Source organism: Ceratotherium simum, chromosome 9, assembly GCF_057802395.1.
Source record: "Ceratotherium simum simum isolate JZ-2026a chromosome 9, ASM5780239v1, whole genome shotgun sequence".
Taxonomy (NCBI): Eukaryota; Metazoa; Chordata; class Mammalia; order Perissodactyla; family Rhinocerotidae; genus Ceratotherium; species Ceratotherium simum.
The window spans coordinates 60,039,330-60,057,129 of NC_141908.1; the positions used below are offsets into that span (position 1 = coordinate 60,039,330).

General features: G+C 40.6%; 1 protein-coding gene across 1 annotated transcript in view; it reads right to left on the reverse strand.

Annotated features, from left to right (window-relative positions):
- The window catches only part of CERKL (CERK like autophagy regulator), a 114,936-nt gene extending 97,482 nt beyond the window's left edge, over positions 1-17,454 (reverse strand). The window contains exon 1 of the mRNA XM_014784664.2: positions 17,158-17,454. Within this exon, the coding sequence (XP_014640150.2) occupies positions 17,158-17,395 (238 nt within the window). The 5' untranslated portion in view covers positions 17,396-17,454. The remainder of the gene's footprint in view (positions 1-17,157) is intronic.
- Between the last annotated feature and the right edge of the window lie 346 nt (positions 17,455-17,800).

The window sequence follows — 17,800 nt, forward strand, 5'->3', positions numbered from 1 at the left end:
TATAGGGACCTTCAAAGTCAGTTTTCTGATTTCTTCAGTCTATCAAGAATAATGGCAAAGACAGTTGTTATTCTCAAAGTTTATGATGATACTGGGTTAGTTTAGGATATGAACAAAGAATTCTTCACTTCAAAAGCAATGGCTTCAACCTGAGGTCCTATAACTCAGTAGTTAAGCAATAGGTAACTGCTGAATCATCATTTTAATGGAAAGCAGCACATAATTTAGTAAATGTATTATCAACCTCAACCCCAGAAGTCTGAGATCCTCTAGAATATTTCTTCGGAACTAGTCATATCACCCCAAGGTACATAACGGATGCTAATTAAACGTTATTGACTGAAGGTCTTTGAAAAGTCAAAGCCAAAAGGCATTCCATAGCTTTCCATACTAATTACCGGGACTCACATTATACTCTAGAAAAGTAAAATTGGAAAAAAGCACTTAGAATTTCAATGCACATATTTTTCCATGCAGAAGAATTGGATACAAGATGAGTCTGACGTGCACCTAACAAAGTGTTCAAGTACCAGGAAGATTTGAGTAAAATTAGGTTCACTCATAAGATGTTTCCGCGGCATGAAGCGCAATAACAGAGTAGGTTTGGTCCCAGTATAAAATACGCAAACCACCTGGAAAATAATAGATTTGTCTTTCCTTCAGATGCTAGGGTACCAAGACATACGTTTTTTTTTTTTTTCCCCCCACATATGAAAAATACTAATTCAAAGAAATGGGAGTATAATTGAGAAAAATTTATTTCTACTTTTAAAGTAAGAGCTTTTTATAAATCAAATCCCATGACAAAAATGTATCCACATTATTTAGTCTGCTCTAAATATTTAAATGAAATGTTATCTAAAATAAGTGGGCTATGAATGGGACTTTAAAAATGCATTACATTCACCAGATTTTAACTGTAATAAGTTTTCATCTGTATAATGAAAACCACAACAAAACATATACCATCTTCCCTTTACACTTTCAATACATGAAAACATACCTAAAATATAAGGAAACCAATACATGCTAACAGCTGCTCGATTTTATTGACCTTATTCCTCTTGCACAGATGGACACTAGAAAGTGCTTTGAATCATGTGTTGGTAACATTTGGTAAACTTAAAAGTTTAATTTGAAATATATACTGCTGTATTAGACAAAAAAAAATGGAGATTCTATGAAGTAAATGAATTTTTCCTGTTTAAAATTATATATAAACAGTTCTTTTCTTCATATAAAAATTGACATTTAAAATTATTTCACTGACTTGTTATATTTCAATAATACCCAAATACTATGGCTGTACAAAGGTCATAACTTTATTTACCAATATTTAATGAATAATGTTTTCTGAAAATAGCTTTAAACTCCTTTTTTAAAGCAACCTCAAGCTAATAAGAAACAGGACACAGGAGAAAACACAGATCTTAAGCTTGATAGGGTTCAATTTACAACCCTTCAGGAGAGATTTCTCCAGCTTATGTATTTTTCAAGCTCTCAATTTCCCTTCTGTTTGGACATTTTGCTAGTCACTGGCGTATCTAATGCTTAGTAGAATACATTTCAAATAAGATGCTCCTCATTTTGCTGATCTGAGAATTAATTTTAGCAGTGTCCACTAACCATTCCATTGCCCAAGCTAAAAATCCCACCTTTGTTCCTTCCCTTTCCCTCAGGCTCCACACCCTCCAGATTCTATCTTGAACAACATCCCTTACATCTAGCCTCACTTCTCCATTCTCCCTGCCACACACACACCGCCTTCTGAATCTTCTGGTATACTGGCCACTGAAATGGCCTCCTTAATGTGGAGCCCATTTATAATCCTGCCCCCATGGCTGCCTTTCTAAAACCCAAACTCACTTATTTTAAAAAACGAAAACTTGGTATCCTCTGACACTCAGACTTTGCCACCTCTTACTCAGTCCACAGGTAAAACGCCAACTTCCTGGCATAACATTCAAGGCCCTATCACAAAGCACTATCATCTCCCCCTATTAACGTACACTTTCCCCACATACTAATGTCTTATTTTCCAAATAGGTCAAAGCATTCTCTCCCGAGATTTTTAGTTTTCCAAAATATTATTTTGGAAATGGTCTCCTTACTCCTTTGTGTTGTCAACTCCTAATCATGCTTCAAGGCCCACATTCAAGTTTACCCTCATATTTTTCGGTAGCTTTCTCTGACCTCCCCCTCTGCTCACTCCAACAAAATGACTTTCCCCTGTAGCTACATTTCCATAGTCGTTTATAATGCCCTGTAAGTAATACCTCAATTGCACATAAAACAGATCACCTAGTTATTTTGCTGATAAGTCTCCCTGCAGATTGTAAATACTTTGAAGCAGAAATTGTGTCGAATTGACTATAGCATCCCTGGACCCTATCAGAGACCCTAGCACATAATAGGTGCTGCCTAATGTTAGGACGAATAAACTAAAAACATTCATGATTAAATGAGAAAAACGCAAATTAAAACTATGCTGAGACACCATTTCTCATCTATCGGATTGGTTTTTAAGAAAAAGTTTGACAGTATACTCTTTTGGAGAAACTGCACAGAAACAGGTGCCCTCATACAATGACAGGAATGCAAAATGGCACAATCCTTTTGAGGGAATTTGGAAATACAGAACAAAATTAAATAGGCAGGCAGGGGTATACATGAAATCTTTGAACCTTCTGCTCGATTAACTGCTCTGAAAATTAAAGTCTATTAAAAATTATATAGGCATTTTTTCTTTGAGTCATCAATCCCACTTCTAGGAATCTATTCCAAAAATATATTGAAAAAAATACAAGAGGACAGATGATAAGGTTTTTCAGTACACCACTATTTGCAATAGCAAAAATGACTAGAAAAAACAAAATCCTTCAACAGAGAGCTGCTTCAATAAACTATAGTACACAGTGGATTATTGTGCAGATATAAAAGGAAACGAGGAGTCTCGTGATATACCTCTATAGAGTGATATGCTGGGTATATTGTTAATTTAAAAAGAAATCAAAGTGGAAAAAAGCATATATGGTATGCCACCATGCATTTAAGAAGGTGGGTAGGAGTTGGGTAAGGAGAAAAATATATGTACATATTTGCTTATATTTAAAAAATAAAAGGAGAAACCAAAAACTTGAAAAAACAAAGAGGCTTACCTATAATAGGAAGGAAAGAAAAGGGTAGAAGGGACACAAATAAAAGTTATATTTCCCAGAGGATAGCTTGTTTGGTAGATTTGACCTTGGAATCATATAAATATTTACATAGTTACAAAACAAAGTTGGATTTTAAAAAAAGCAATGACCAAAAATCAAAAGCAAAATGAAACAAATAATTCTGCATATTGGGTTGAGAAGACAACATCACAGATAGAAATGATTCCAAGTGTCTTTAAAACACAGTAATTTGACTATACATATATATTCTAAGTGGCATGTACTCCAAGAGCAACAACAAAAAATTACCAAATGATCTTAAACGGCTTTCAGTAATTGCATTGTCGACAGCAGCACTGGTGTTGTTATTCTGTGATGTACACGTATTGCAGGACAAAGCAAATGAGAAATGATATTGTTGCAGTTAGGAATTGGGATTTTTAAGGGTAAGAGAAAGGAGAGAAAGTAAAAACCTTTTAGTCTTGAACTGGAAGCACCAGCATAATTCTATGACGCATTTTCTCTTTAGAAAAAAAAACTTACTTCCTAGCTCCGTTTTTTGAAAAACTTAGGAAACAAGCCCATATAAGGGAAGTATTAGAATGAGCACACCTGGTGCTCAATTTGTGGTCTCTAAATACCATTCCCCAATAAAAGGAACTAGGCCTCCTTGATGACAGGATTGATGCCATGTCTGAGGCATGAAATGTTCAAGATGAGCCTGGAATATCTTGCCTTTCCAGAAAGCAAGGAAGCTATCAGAGACAACTGAAGGAATGTCGAAAGGACTCAGAAATCAACTTGAAGGGGTTCCCATTGGCCCAAAAATCCAGAATTGGGACAATTTGAGAATTAGTAAGAATAGTCATTGCCATGGATTGAAGTATTTTTAATATGTTTAAATACCTGAGTTCACAATGACGATAATAATAAACCTCATTGGTCACTGTGGCTGCTGGGATCTCCCTTTGAGGAAGAACTTGTTTTACCACTGCAAGGAGTGCAGTTAGCTGACAGCCTTTCGCTGTTGGTACCCTCAGGATCCACCTCAACTTTGGAGCTGAAGTCATACGCCTCCCAGGCAGCCCCCAGCCCATGACTGAACATAGCTAAGGGTTGGCCATTTCTGCCCAAGGTGGGACTCCTACTGGGCAGTCTGTTCTTCCAAGCTCTCACCATAGGCAAGCATCTTTATCAGATATGCATCATGGGTGAGTCTCTTCCCACCCCTGCCGCTTCATCCCCCTTTTACAGGGTCAGATTGACATCATAGTCTAAAGGTTATCCCTCCAATCTGCTTCCTCCCCCTTTTATCTTTCATATTTTTCCCCAATAAGCTTTTCATAGTCCTATGGGAAAGTACAGGCCAGACAACCTGGTTTGTTCAGAAAATAAATTGCAAGGAAAAAAAAAAAGAGAAAGAGGAATCTGTGGATTAGAAGATACAAGAGGCATAGCAACCAACTGCAATATGGACCTTATTTTAATGTTGATTATTTTAAAAACAGAGAAACAATCAAGGGAATCTGAACACTCACTGGATATTTAAGAATATAGAGGATTATTTTAAATTAGAATAGCGGTATTGTGATTATATTGTGTATTATATTGTGTACTATATTTTTAAATCCATATCTCTTAGAGACATATGCTGAGATGTTTATAGATGCAATTATATGACGTCTAGGAATTGCTTCCAACTATTCCAGAGGAAGAAAGGAAACGGTTAGAGCATAGATGAAACAAGACTGGCTTTAGAAACTGTTTAAACTCAATAATGCATTTCATAAAGCCTCACTCCTCATTGGGTTGAACATGAAGGCTTATTATATTATTCTTTCTACATTTAGGTATGTTTGATGGTTTCCATAATAAAATATTGGGTTTATTTTAAAAAATTAAATTTCCAGTTCTTTCTACTATTTTCATCATTTACTCTGAAATTGGAAGTGGCCAGAGAAATGGAACATGCTCTCTCTGATGGAACTGTCTTAAAGACCTGAAAGAAGTCAGATGATACTGCTGTTTTAAAGGTTTTAGATTTTGATTTGGACCATGATGTTTCACTACCACTAACTCGGACATTAGCCAGACTCCTGAAGGCACTGGGGAATTCTTTCTTGCTTGATTGAGGAAGCAGCATAACCTATGGGTAGAGTGTGGGCTCTGGGGTCAGGCTGCTCGGCTCTGAATCCCAGCAACTCCATTACTACTATGACCTTGTGCAAGTTATTTAACATCTCTGGGCCCCTGGGATAAAAATCCTATCTAGATTACATAGTCTTGTTGGGAAGATTAAACAAGATAAGATACTTAGCACAGGACCTGGCCGAGGAAACACCAATAAATGTTTCCTATTTTCAGTCAAACACTGGACACTGTTGTGTAGCAGTAGCAGTAGTTTCCAGAACACAGTTTCTGATGAAAATCTTGGAATGTACACAGGAATTCCCTGATGCCAGCTGGTACATTATTTTAGACTTATCTTTAGGCTTACTATAAGTCCACAAGCACTCTGCAAATTTTTTTTGTATACATACCTGCCTGCCTGTTTGCCTGCCTCCCTTCCTCTGGATTCAGGCATCCATTATGCTGAGGGTCCTCAACTTCTGGTTCTCAGGCCAAAAGTTAGCATAAGGCTTAGTTTCCTCCACACTCCATTTCCCTTCCCTCATTTTCCTTTTCCCACCCCCAGCACATACTGATTTTTGGAAAATACAAGAGCATATAAAGAGCCGTGGGTACTAAGTGTTCCTTGCATTTCCTCACCAAACACACCACACACCTACCCACACACACCCAAAATTCACCTGCTCAGCATTTACTACCCTCATCATCAGCACACTACTTCTAAAACTTGGGCAGGAATACAGTCATATAAAAGGACTTAGAGAGGCCTTTGTTGAGGCCTTTGATGATATCTGTAGATTTGTCAATGTTTGAAATGTAATCTAATAACTTAGTCAAGTAATAGACTATGCAAGATAACAAGCAATAAGGTTCAGAATGAGTATTCTAGTACTAAGATCACACAACTGCAATGAGTTTCAGCTACATCCCTGGCCCTTTAAATAACCATGATCTACTTCCCCAAATTACAGAGGGCACAAAAATGCCCAGTCTAGGCAATAGTGTTCTCCTGCGTACCCAACTGATCTGTTGTTCCCTATATCCACTGCCATGGCTCTTTGATTCTTTAGCTTCATCATGCTTAGACTTCTGCAATTCACCTCAGTTCCTCTTGCTTTGGAGAATCCATCTGGATCAACCTCTCTGGGTTACTGACCTTGATCCAGCCCATCTGACTCTCAATTTACACGTCCCTTGGCTTCAATGCAAGTACCGTTGCCCACTCATAGGAAAATATTTCTGTGCCAGTTCCAGCCCCAAAGACTCCCACAAGTGGAAGGGGCGAGAGCAAGGGGGACACAAAAGTAGATTAGTTTTAAAAAATACTTGCCTTCAGGTGGTGCCACATGGTTGTGGCATAGGTAGGAACATCATTAGTATACAGGCTGGGACAGTTATCATTTTGAATATACTAATCCTATAGTAACAAACAGATGAAGTTTGCCAAATTTCAGTTTAAACAATCACAGTGACCATGAGGAATAATACAATGATTTTTATAGACAAAACTTCAACTTCACTATTGACCAATTAATTCACAATAATAAATAAGAGCTTTTTTTTACACTCACAAAATATGTTAAAGGGCTTTGCCACTTTGGCATCTCTGGACTTAGCTGCTTTATCTTTAAATCAGCAGCTCACATTGTATGACCATATCAGTCCTACATTGAGATTAATTATTTGAAAACTTTACCCTCTTGTAGAAATAAAGATTAAAACCTATGCCTGGAAGTAAAGGGAATAAACATTTTCAACTCTCCATGCATTAGAGCTGTGTTGTCCCATGGGATCACCACTAGCCGCATGTGGCTATTAAAATTAATTTAAATTAAATAAAATTAAAAATTCAGCTCCTCAGTCATGTGAGTCACATTTCAGGTGCTCAACAGTACTGGACGGTTCAGGTACACAGCATTCCATTGTCACAGAGAGTTGAACTGAACAGTCATGCTTTAGAGATTTACTCGACATTTGTTTTTCTGCGTGGACCAATTTACTTTAATAAAAAGCTAATATTTATACAATGTGAGCTTTATACAATATTTAGACTATAGGCTAATAGACCTGTCAAAGCATTTAAAAACTTCATCAACAGTACATGCAATACTCGGTAAGCCTGATTTTTCACATCAGTCTTTTTAAAATTCCTTCAAATTTGACAGCTTAGGAACATACTAACAAATTTTTTTAAAGAAACATTTTCTTCTTAATATGTAGACTGATGAATCAAAGCATCATGATTTACTAAGTAATTAGTCCTTCAATAATTCACGGGAGGAATGGGTCATTCCGGGGTTTAACCCCTGCCTCCATTATTTCTGACAACACGGTCTGCCGACAGATGTCTCACTCTGGATGTACACAACAGAAGACTGGGATCTGTTTCACGTACATCTGTCCCCAAACAGCTTAGGCAGATTAATACTTAGAATGTACCCTGCTCTGCTAAGTCCCACATAATCACTAACTCCTTTTGTTTTAAAATTGATTGTTTTTTTCTCATTTTCACATTTTTCCACATCACCTTTCACATTGCTAAGTTTCCAGCAAATAAATGTTTATATAAACTTAAAGCACAAGAAAATCATTTTAACTCTTTTATAAAAGAAACACTTTTAAGATCTTATTTTGAAGCCCAGCTTTGTCAGATTTTCTGGTTACTGCCCTAATTCAGCTGAGCTCAGAGTTGTGGTACGAATAACCCTTTGAAAAAACATAACATGAAGTTGTGTAACCTGAGGTAGCAAGTCCATGAGAAATACAGAATTGTAAACCATAATTAAGATTTGAAGCCCTCATTTTATTTTTTAAAACATTTGAAACATAATATTCTAATTCTAATCAAACATATTATAAAATCCTTGCTCAGAAATTTGGCTCGAGGATACAGGAAATGAAATAGAATGAAGAAAAGATAAACTAGTCCTTTTGTCCATCATGAAAAATCTGCTTACAACTAGCCTCAACCAACAATTTTCTATCAGAAGATGGTTTCTTCCTTTCCAAAGGCAGGACCTGTGCTGAGGTGACTGCCCACCTCTCAGCATTGTGCCCTTAAGCTGGGGAAGGGTAGGAAGGGGCTTGGCTCATATTTCTATGTGGTTCTTCTAATTAGAAATTCATTAGGGCTGCAGAGCTCCGCTGTAAAATACAACACTCCTCCCCACACACCAGACGGTTGACCCCATTGATCGTTCAAACTTTACTCCGACTTACTGAATTGATTAAAATGTCCTAATGCCTAAAGTGTAGAGAAACAAATATTTTCTATAAAACGCAACTTCACAGAGTTGATGATACTTAGCGATAATATAATATAAATCCTTCATTTTGTAGGTGAATAAACTGTAACTCACAGGAGTTAAATGACTTACCCCAAGTCAATTACACACCTTGTTAGTTGCAGAGACAAGAACCCAGGTCCTTTGGTGCCCACTCCTGAAACATTCCCTATACCGCAGATGGGAGCAGATGACAGACACCTGGAGCAGGAAGCCTGTAAAGACTCTGTAGTGCTTTTCATACTTCAAGGTGCTATCCATTAGTACACGATGATGTTCCCAGCGCGAGACAACCAAGAGAGAGATCTGTGGGCATTTGGCATTCCTGTCACAGAGATCTCTAAACTGATCGTTCTTAAATGTACTAAACTATGAGTTTAATATAGTCTAAGCATACCCGTTACTAACTCTCCCCATCAGCAGCTTTTCCTTTATGGGAAACAGATAAAAACACTGTACCCAGTCACACAGTAAACAGATCCTCTTTGGGGGAGGCACAAAAATGCTTGTGTCTTCTGCTTCAATCTAACATTTCAAATAGAACTCAGTAAGCACACATTCCTAGAAGTTTGTCCTTGATTGAGATTTAGAACAATACCAACAGGCAATCGGTGATGCTTTTGAAAATACTGAACTCTGAAAATATCTGATCCAGTAATAGCACAAGCTAAGGGCTAAATTACAAAATATGCAAAATGGTCTGTGGCATCTCCCTATGTCCCCTTTCTGAGCTCTTTTCTCGATTTTTGACACCTCACACACAGTCCCTGACAACCCACACTGTAGCACTACCCTCGACCTGCTCTGCCAGGGCAGGGTTCCATGACCCAGACTTATCTGACCTTTCTCAATTGGCCTCAAAGAACTCACCTGATCCCTCTCCCATTTCTTCAGGATTTTGCTCCTTCCTAGGTCACAGACAGCTAACTTGATAATCACTCTATATTAACATCAATAAACTCATGCATGATTCCACAAGTGAATTGGCCATAATTTGAGATTCCAATAGAAAGATCATTAGGCACCACTGCAGGCAGTAAAGAAGATATTTTATAAACAGATGATACTCCTTTGTGTACACAGTTTACATTATAGTGGTGGCATCCTGGTCAGTCTACGCACCAGCCAGTGCTTTCTACCTTGCAGCTGAGTAAGATGGAACCTTCTGGCCATGACACTCACAGTGGAGAAGTGGACCAACATTAGCTTAACAATATTTTTTAAAAAAGAGGTCTGATGCTTTAAAAAAAAAAAAAAAAAAGAGGACGGCATACTCTCTTGCAGGTGATGAGGAGTCACTATTAAGTAGGAGCGTAGTAATCAGATTACAATGCAATAGGCAAAATCAAAGTTCATGAGACCCATTAATAAATTCATTCATTCAACAAATATTGACTGTGTGTCAGCCACTCTTCAAGGTTCTGACAAGTAAATAAAAAAGATATTCTGATTATCTCCCCTTTTCCCCAAACAGATCCAATCTCCATCCTGTCCCCCATGCTCTGTGCCCAAGGGGATCATACTGTATGGCCTACATCGTGTGGTCCCCTTGCCTGTTGGCTTTGGACTGCAGTAAGGGCCAGAAAAGAGGGACCTTGGGTACTGAGTCCCCGCCTCCCTCCCTGGAGGATTGGCAGAGGAAACCAGCCAAGCTGAGGCAAAGGCCACATCTCCCGCCTAGTGACCCGCTCCCCTAGTCTCTCTGAATCCAGGCTTAGACAATGCTCCCTCTCCTCGCCTTTTTGGGCCTAAGAACCTGTCCCTCTATTACTAGTCCCAAGAGTACTTAATTATGGCTACCTCCTGCCAACACCTTCATGAATACTGCCTTTTAAAACTTTTATCAAGTTATCCTAACGTGAATGGGCCATTTGTTCACTATTAGGACCCTCAATAATATAATAGACAAATATCCTTGCCCTCTTGAAGGTGGGGGGGGGAGACAGTAAATATTACATAGTATATAAGAATATACATGCCGGGGCTGGCGTGGTGGTGCAGTGGTTAAGTGCGCGCACTCCGCTTCGGCGGCCCAGGGTTCGCAGGTTCAGATCCCAGGTGCGCACCCACACACCACTTGTCAAGCCATGCTGTGGCGGCGTCCCATATAAAGTAGAGGAAGATGGGCATGGATGTTAGCCCAGGGCCAATCTTCCTCAGCAACAAAGAGGAGGATGGGCATCAGATGTTAGCTCAGGGCTGATCTTCCTCACACCCAAAAAAGAATATACATGCCATTGAAGAATGTAAGGCAGTAAAGGGAGCCAGGAAGTGTGCAGGAGAAGGGAATTTCAAACTGGTGATCAGGAAAAGCCTTACCGAAAAAGTAACGTTTAAGCACAGACTCAAGGGAGGTGATGGAATGGGCCAATAAAAGATTATAACGGCCTGAGCTAGGCCTGAGCTAGGGTAGTGATCGGCAGAGAAAGAAGGTAGCAAACAGAGTGGGCAGGATTGGTGAGATTAGAAGTAGTGAGTGAGGGGCAGAGAGGCTGGGCTTACCTTCAGAATCCTGGCTCAGACGACATTCCAGACAGCCTCCTAAATGCCCCTTCACATATTAAGCCAGCATGTTTACTACTTGTATATGCAATCCTATGATCCATCCAACATAAGCTTCAGGGAATTCTAGCCCTCATTTTACTCATCATACCATAACTTATATCTAAAAACAAAAGTTAAATATTCTGACAACTGACCGATTAATTAGTGAGTTCCAAAACTGTGATAGGGAATAGAAAATCAGGAGATATTTTAAGGAACAAGAAAATTTGCTTTTCTTATAGACTTATTAAATTTGTGGGACTCCTAAATTCATGTGCCCAGGAAGTATTTGAGGTCAGGACTAAAGACAGAGATTTGAATGTTAAGCCTGAGAGTAGACGAGAACAACAGTGGACAACACTACCCAGAGAGCACATGACGAGTGACAACAGTTGGCCCAGACCAGACTCCCTGGGAACACTAAAATTTGGCAGGCAGACAGAACAAAGAGACTAATACACGAGGTGCTAGTGGTATCACAGAAATCGGGGGAGCAGAGTCAAGGTCAAAGGAAGGAGAAATCCAAAAAGGTAAGGGCTGAAATCTGTCCATTTCACTGGGCAATTAGAAGGCCACTAACCTTTCATCAAGCAGTTTCAACAGAGAGAACAAAGCCAGGTCTCAGATGGCTGAGGACTAATTGAGAGGTGAATTAATGGAGTCAGTGAGAGTAAACTAATTTTTCTAAGAGCATATGAAAGAAAGTGAGAGAAGAGGCAGGGTAGCAGCTAGAGAGGGAAGCTTACAGGATCAAGGCAGGGGGCGGTTAGGATGGGAGAGTTCTGAACACACCACTATGCTTAAGAGAAAGAATTGGCAGAGAGCAAGGGCTGAAAACCTAAGAAAGAGGGTGTAACAGATGAGAGAAATTCCTAGATGACGATGAGGGGATGGGATGGGCTGGTCTTGAAAAGAGATAACATCTCTGGTGTGGCCACGGGTAGAGGAAAATGACATGGAATGAAGGTGAAAGTCACTACAATGGAAGAGGTCCAGCAATTCTGAAGCTTTAATACTGATTGTGATATGACTATCACCAATGGCAGGACTTGGGAAAGAGAGGGACACTGTGAGCTAGATGACATAGCTTTAAATAAATATAAGGGGAAAAAAAGGTTCATACTTTCTACTAAATAAAACCCGAGTTCTTTACCTTTGTCTTCAGGTCTCTCTCCATCTGGCCTCTATTTTTCTGTAAATTATTCTCTTCCTGCTACACTTTGACAATGACCTGCCGTTTTCTGCTTTCATTTCACTCCCCTAACCTAGAATTTTTCTCCCATTCCCATTACACCTGTAGTGGGTTGAAGAGTGACCACCCCCTGCCCCCCCCAAAAAATATTCGGGTCCACCTGGAACCTCAGAATGTGATCGTATTTGGAAATAGGGTCTTTGCAGAGGCAATTAAGGATCTCAAGATGAGATCATCCTAGACCTAAGATAGATCTTAAATCTAATGACTTTGTCCCTATAAAAGGAGAGGACACACAGAAGGGCAGGCCATGTGAAGACAGAGGCAGATTGGAGTTACACTGCCACAAGCCAAGCAATGCCAGAAGCCACCAGAAGCTGAAAGAGGTGGGGCAGGATTCTCTCCTAGAGCCCTCAGAGGCAGCATGGCCCTACTGACACCTTGATTTCTGAATTCTGGCCTCTAAAACTGTGAGAGAATAAATTTCTGTTGTTTTAAGCTGTCAAGTTCATGGTGATTTATTACCATAGCCCTAGAAAATTAACACAATATCTTAACCTCTTACTCTTGACTATTTAACTTGAGTTCTTTTTGGAAGTGAAGATATAAACAAGACGACTGATCCTCCATGAAGAAATTCCTGTCAAAAATAGATGTCTCCTTCCTCTGAACACACAGAAATCCTTAAAGGCAGGGCCCATATCTTACCGATCTGTATATCACTGCACAAAGCAGATATTAGTTGCTTAATGTTTGACGAATGACTGTTTGGTGACATACAGTCTTATAGTTTGGAGTTATATGTCTTTCAAAAACGTAAAATCTCCTTGGATGACAGATCAGGTCACCATTTTCATAGCATCTAGTAAAGTGTCCCAGCATGAAGTTAGCATCAAAATATTTAAGGTAATTTGTTAAGGGGATAACTACTAATCAGATGAATATCTCGAGTGACTAGATCTAATATACTAAACTGAAAACATTTCTTCCATCAAAAAAAGACCAAAAAAAAAAAAAAAGTACTGGTGCTTTTGTGCCTCCCATCCTGACTTACAGGCTTTCCTCACAGTCCCCACTTCTACGGGAAAGGGTAACACAACCATTATCCCAAGTCACCCTTGAACCCAATAAAGAGATTCACAATCACTATGGTCTAACTCATTTGCCCTGGCAACAAGACCATCAATCAGTCACATTTTGGCAGTGATAGCCCTCATAAAATACATTAGTGCCTTTCCTCAGTACTCAAGATGGAAAATTAGGAAAAGATCACATGATATTTTATTTCACTAGTGAGAACAATTAAGGCTAGGGGAAAATATTTGCAAAAGATGCACCTGATACAGGATTATTATCCAAAATATACAAAGAACTCTTAAAAGCCCTAGAAAACTAATACAATTAATAACAATTAATAACAAACAACCTGATTAAAAAATGGGCTAAAGATCTTAATAGACACCTCACAAACAAAATATACAGAGGGCAAATATACATACAAAACAATGCTCCACATCATATGTCATCAGGGGAATGCAAATTAAAATGAGATACCACTACACACCTATCAAAATGGCCAGAATCTGGGATGCTGACACCACCAAATGCTGAGAGGAATGTGGAGCAATAGGAACTCATTCACTGCTGGTGGGAATGCAAAACCATACAGCCACCTTAGGAGACAGTTGGAGCATTTCTTTATAAAACTAAACCTACTTTTCCCATACAATCCTTCAATCATGGTCCTTGGTATTTACCCAAAGGAGCTGAAAACTATTTACACACAAAAACCTACACATGGGTGTTATAGCAGCTTTATTCACAATTGCCAAAAGTTGGAAGCAAACAAGATGTCCTTGAGTAGATGAACGGATCAATAAACTGTGTTCCATCCAGACAATGGAATATTACTCAACACGAAAAAGAAATGAGCCATCAAGCATGAAAAGACATGGAGGAACCATAAATATGTATTACTAAGCAAAACAAGCTAATCTGAAAAGGCTACATACTGTATTATTCCAACCATATGACATTCTGGAAAAGGCAAAACTATGGAAACAGTAAAAAGATTAGTGGTTGCCAGGGGTTAGAGGGGCGAGAGGACGAACAGGCAGAGCACAGAAGATTTTTAGTCATAATGAAACTACTCTGTCTGATACTATAATAGTGGATACATATTGTGATGGTTAATTTTGTGTGTCAACTTGACTGGGCTAAGGGATGCCCAGATAGCTGGGAAAACACTATTCTGGGTGTATTAGCGTTTGAACCAGTAGACTGAGTCAAGAAGATCTGCCCTCACCAATGTGGGCGGGCATGATTTAACCTGTTAAAGGCCTGAATAGAACAAAAAGGCAGAGGAAGCGCGGATTCTCCCTCTCTCTGAGCTAGGACATCCATCTTCTCCTGCGTTCAGACATTAGAGCTCCTGGTTTTCAAGCTAGGACTTACTTCAGTGCACACCCCCAGCCCTGGTCACCAGTTCTCAGGCCTCTGGTAGTTACTCCATCAGCTTGCCTGGTTCTCAGGCCTTCAAACTTAGTCTGAATTATACCACTGGCTTTCCTGGTTCTCCAGCTTGCAGATAGCATACAGTGGCATAGCTCAGCCTTCGCCATCCCATAATAAATCTCCAATTCCTACAATAAATCTCCTCGAGTATGTCTATTATAGTCTATTGGTTCTGTTTCTCTGGAGAACCCTAATACACATTATAAATTTGCCAAAACCTATAGCATATACAACACCAAGAGTGAACCCTAATGTAAACTATGACCTCTAAGTGATAATGATGTGTCAGTGGAGGTTCATCAGTTGTAACAAAGGTACCACTCTGGTGGAGTACATTGGTAATGGGGGAGGCTGTGCATATGTGGGGCAGGGAGTACATGGGAAATCTCTGTACCTTCTACTAAATTTTGCTGTGAACCTAAAACTGCTCTAAAAAATAAAGTCCACCTAAAAAATGAAAAACACTTAGGCACTATGAGGTTTAAAAACTGAGTGACCTTGCAAACATCTCCTATGTATGATCTAATAATGCCCAGTGACCCCACCCCACCCTCACCCTTTCCTGGAACAGCCAGTCAGTGGCCAACTAGCAATGGACATCGGTATCCCCACTACATCCTCCCCCACCATGTCCTTCTAAGTGTGGTGACCTTGACGTAGTTTTTCCTCCATTTTCTGGACCAATTTCTTTTGTCTTTCATTATTCGCTTCTAAGCTAATTCCATATTAGGCAGTATTTCTCACATTTAATCATATGGTCTCTTAATACCTTGTTTTCTTTTCTCACTCTGATTAGTTTACTAAGTAAAACATCTCTTAGTTTCTTCTATAAATAGAAGTGCTTACTGAGGTGCTAAGCTTGTGTACCTCCAATTTTAGGAGCCCAAAGTGGTTTGCATACCAGGTGTTAGTTACAAAGAAAAATTGGTGTACCTAGATTTAAAAAAAACAACAACATAGGGTTTTAGGGCTAATTTATAAAGAATCAACACTTGCAACCTTTGGAGTTATAACTGTCGAGATGTCCTTTTTGAATTCTACCACCAGGAATGCTAATTAAGCCTACTCAATATAAAACAGCATTTCTTTTTCACATCATTATTTGTTTTTGTGTACCAGCCTTGCAACACTGATTTGTATGACTTCACTTTGCACAATGTCTCATTTTAATTCTATAGTATTTCAGCTTCATTGTAGGTTAAATCAGTTCTGGTAGGCTAATCTAAGCTGTAATTGTAAACTTCTATATCCTCAACATTCAAACTGTTTAAAAACTAAACAGAATAATTCTATGTCCATTTCCCTAGCTTTTAACTCAAAGGTTCAAGAATATAGTCCACCTTGGTTTCCAAAACACCTGAAAACATTTTAACTAAAGTCAAAGGTAGTTGAGTGAGCACGGCGTCTGCAGCAGAATCCACACTCATAACCAGCTCTGGGTTCTCGACTAGTCGGTTTCGTTTTGTTAGACTTTTCTAAGAGAAACTTCACAACAGTGACTTTTTCTGTTCTTTAATATAAATGACACATTGTGTCTTGTTTTCCAAAAGGGGAAGGCAATTTTTTAATTTCATAAGTTTGTTTTTAGCCAGAAGAGACTGTGTACCACATCCAAGGCTTTTCCCTACATCATCTCTAGACTAAGACTTGAAATAGTTCTACTGTAAAGTGCAGCATTATAACACTTTCTAAGTACCTAAAGTTGAACGTCAATAAAAGGCAAATGCAAGTAAACAGCATGATGATGATTCTAAACTCAACATGAAAAATCAAAAATTCCTAGACTGAGCCTGAAGAAAGCTTGATTCTAGGCAATGACAAGGAATGTGAGGGATAGAAAAGTCCAGAGAGACTCCAAAGCATCGGGGTTAAACTTTCAGAAGTCAGCAAAATGAGAGCTGGACTTAGAACCCACGTGTAGGTATATTCTGTAAAATGCTTACACTTGCAGTGTACCATCAGAGGTTGACGGATTAAAACTTCATCAACGTGGAGGGGAGGAGTAAGTGAGCTTCCCGCGTTTGGAAAACATCGCCCCTCTGGGGCTCAATTCTTTCTTCTGCGTCGCGGAGCAGAGGCTGAGTGTGACGTTGGTCCGGGGAATGCCCCGGAGGCGGGCAGCCAGGCGGGCGGGGGCAGGTAGCGGGAGGCCCCTGGGGGAGGCTCGGGTTCTCCCTAGTTGGGGAGGAGGAGGCGGTGGCTTCGGGACGCGGTAGCCTGCTGGGGCAGAGGAGGAGCTTGCGGAGGGCGGGGAGGAAGCGCCGGGATGGAGGGTGTGGGGCGGGGGAGAAGAAGGAGGCGCAGGCGCCAGGACCTTCCCACTGGGACCACTCACCCGCCGGGCGCTCGGGCTGGATGGGCCGCCACATTAGGGCCCGCTCGCTCAGCACCACGTCGCAGCTGTCCCTCCCGATCTCGAAGATGCCCCGGAGCAGAATCTGCTCGGCCGCCGCCTCGGGCTGCAGCTGGGACGCCCACGACACGGAGGGCACAGCAGCCGCCCCCGGGGGCGCCTCTTCCTCCGGGCCGCCCTCCAGGGCGCTCACCCGGCCACCGCGCCTCCCCCGGGGCATGGCGGAGCCGCAGGCTGGGCCCGAGCCAGGGGTCTGGGGAGGCCTTGGGAAGAGGAGGTGGAGGCGGTGGCAGCCAGGACTCTAGCTGCGTCCGGCGCTGCCACAGCAACGGCGCGCGGGGCAGAGACCCAGGAGGGAGGCGGGGCGGGCAGGCGGGGCCGCCCTGACCTGGGCCTGCGCCGGGCCCGCCAGCCTCCGCTCTCTGAGACTCACTACAAAACAGACCCGGTCCAGGAAGAGGAATAAGTGGCTCCCTCCGCCAGGTCCCTACGGTTCCAGGGGATTTAGCGCCTTGCGTCCCCAGCAGTTGTATAAACCCCCGCTTCTCAAACTTTGACTTGCATACGCACTCCTGAGTCATCTTGTTAAAACTCAGATTCTTACTGGTCTGGGATGAGGCCCAAA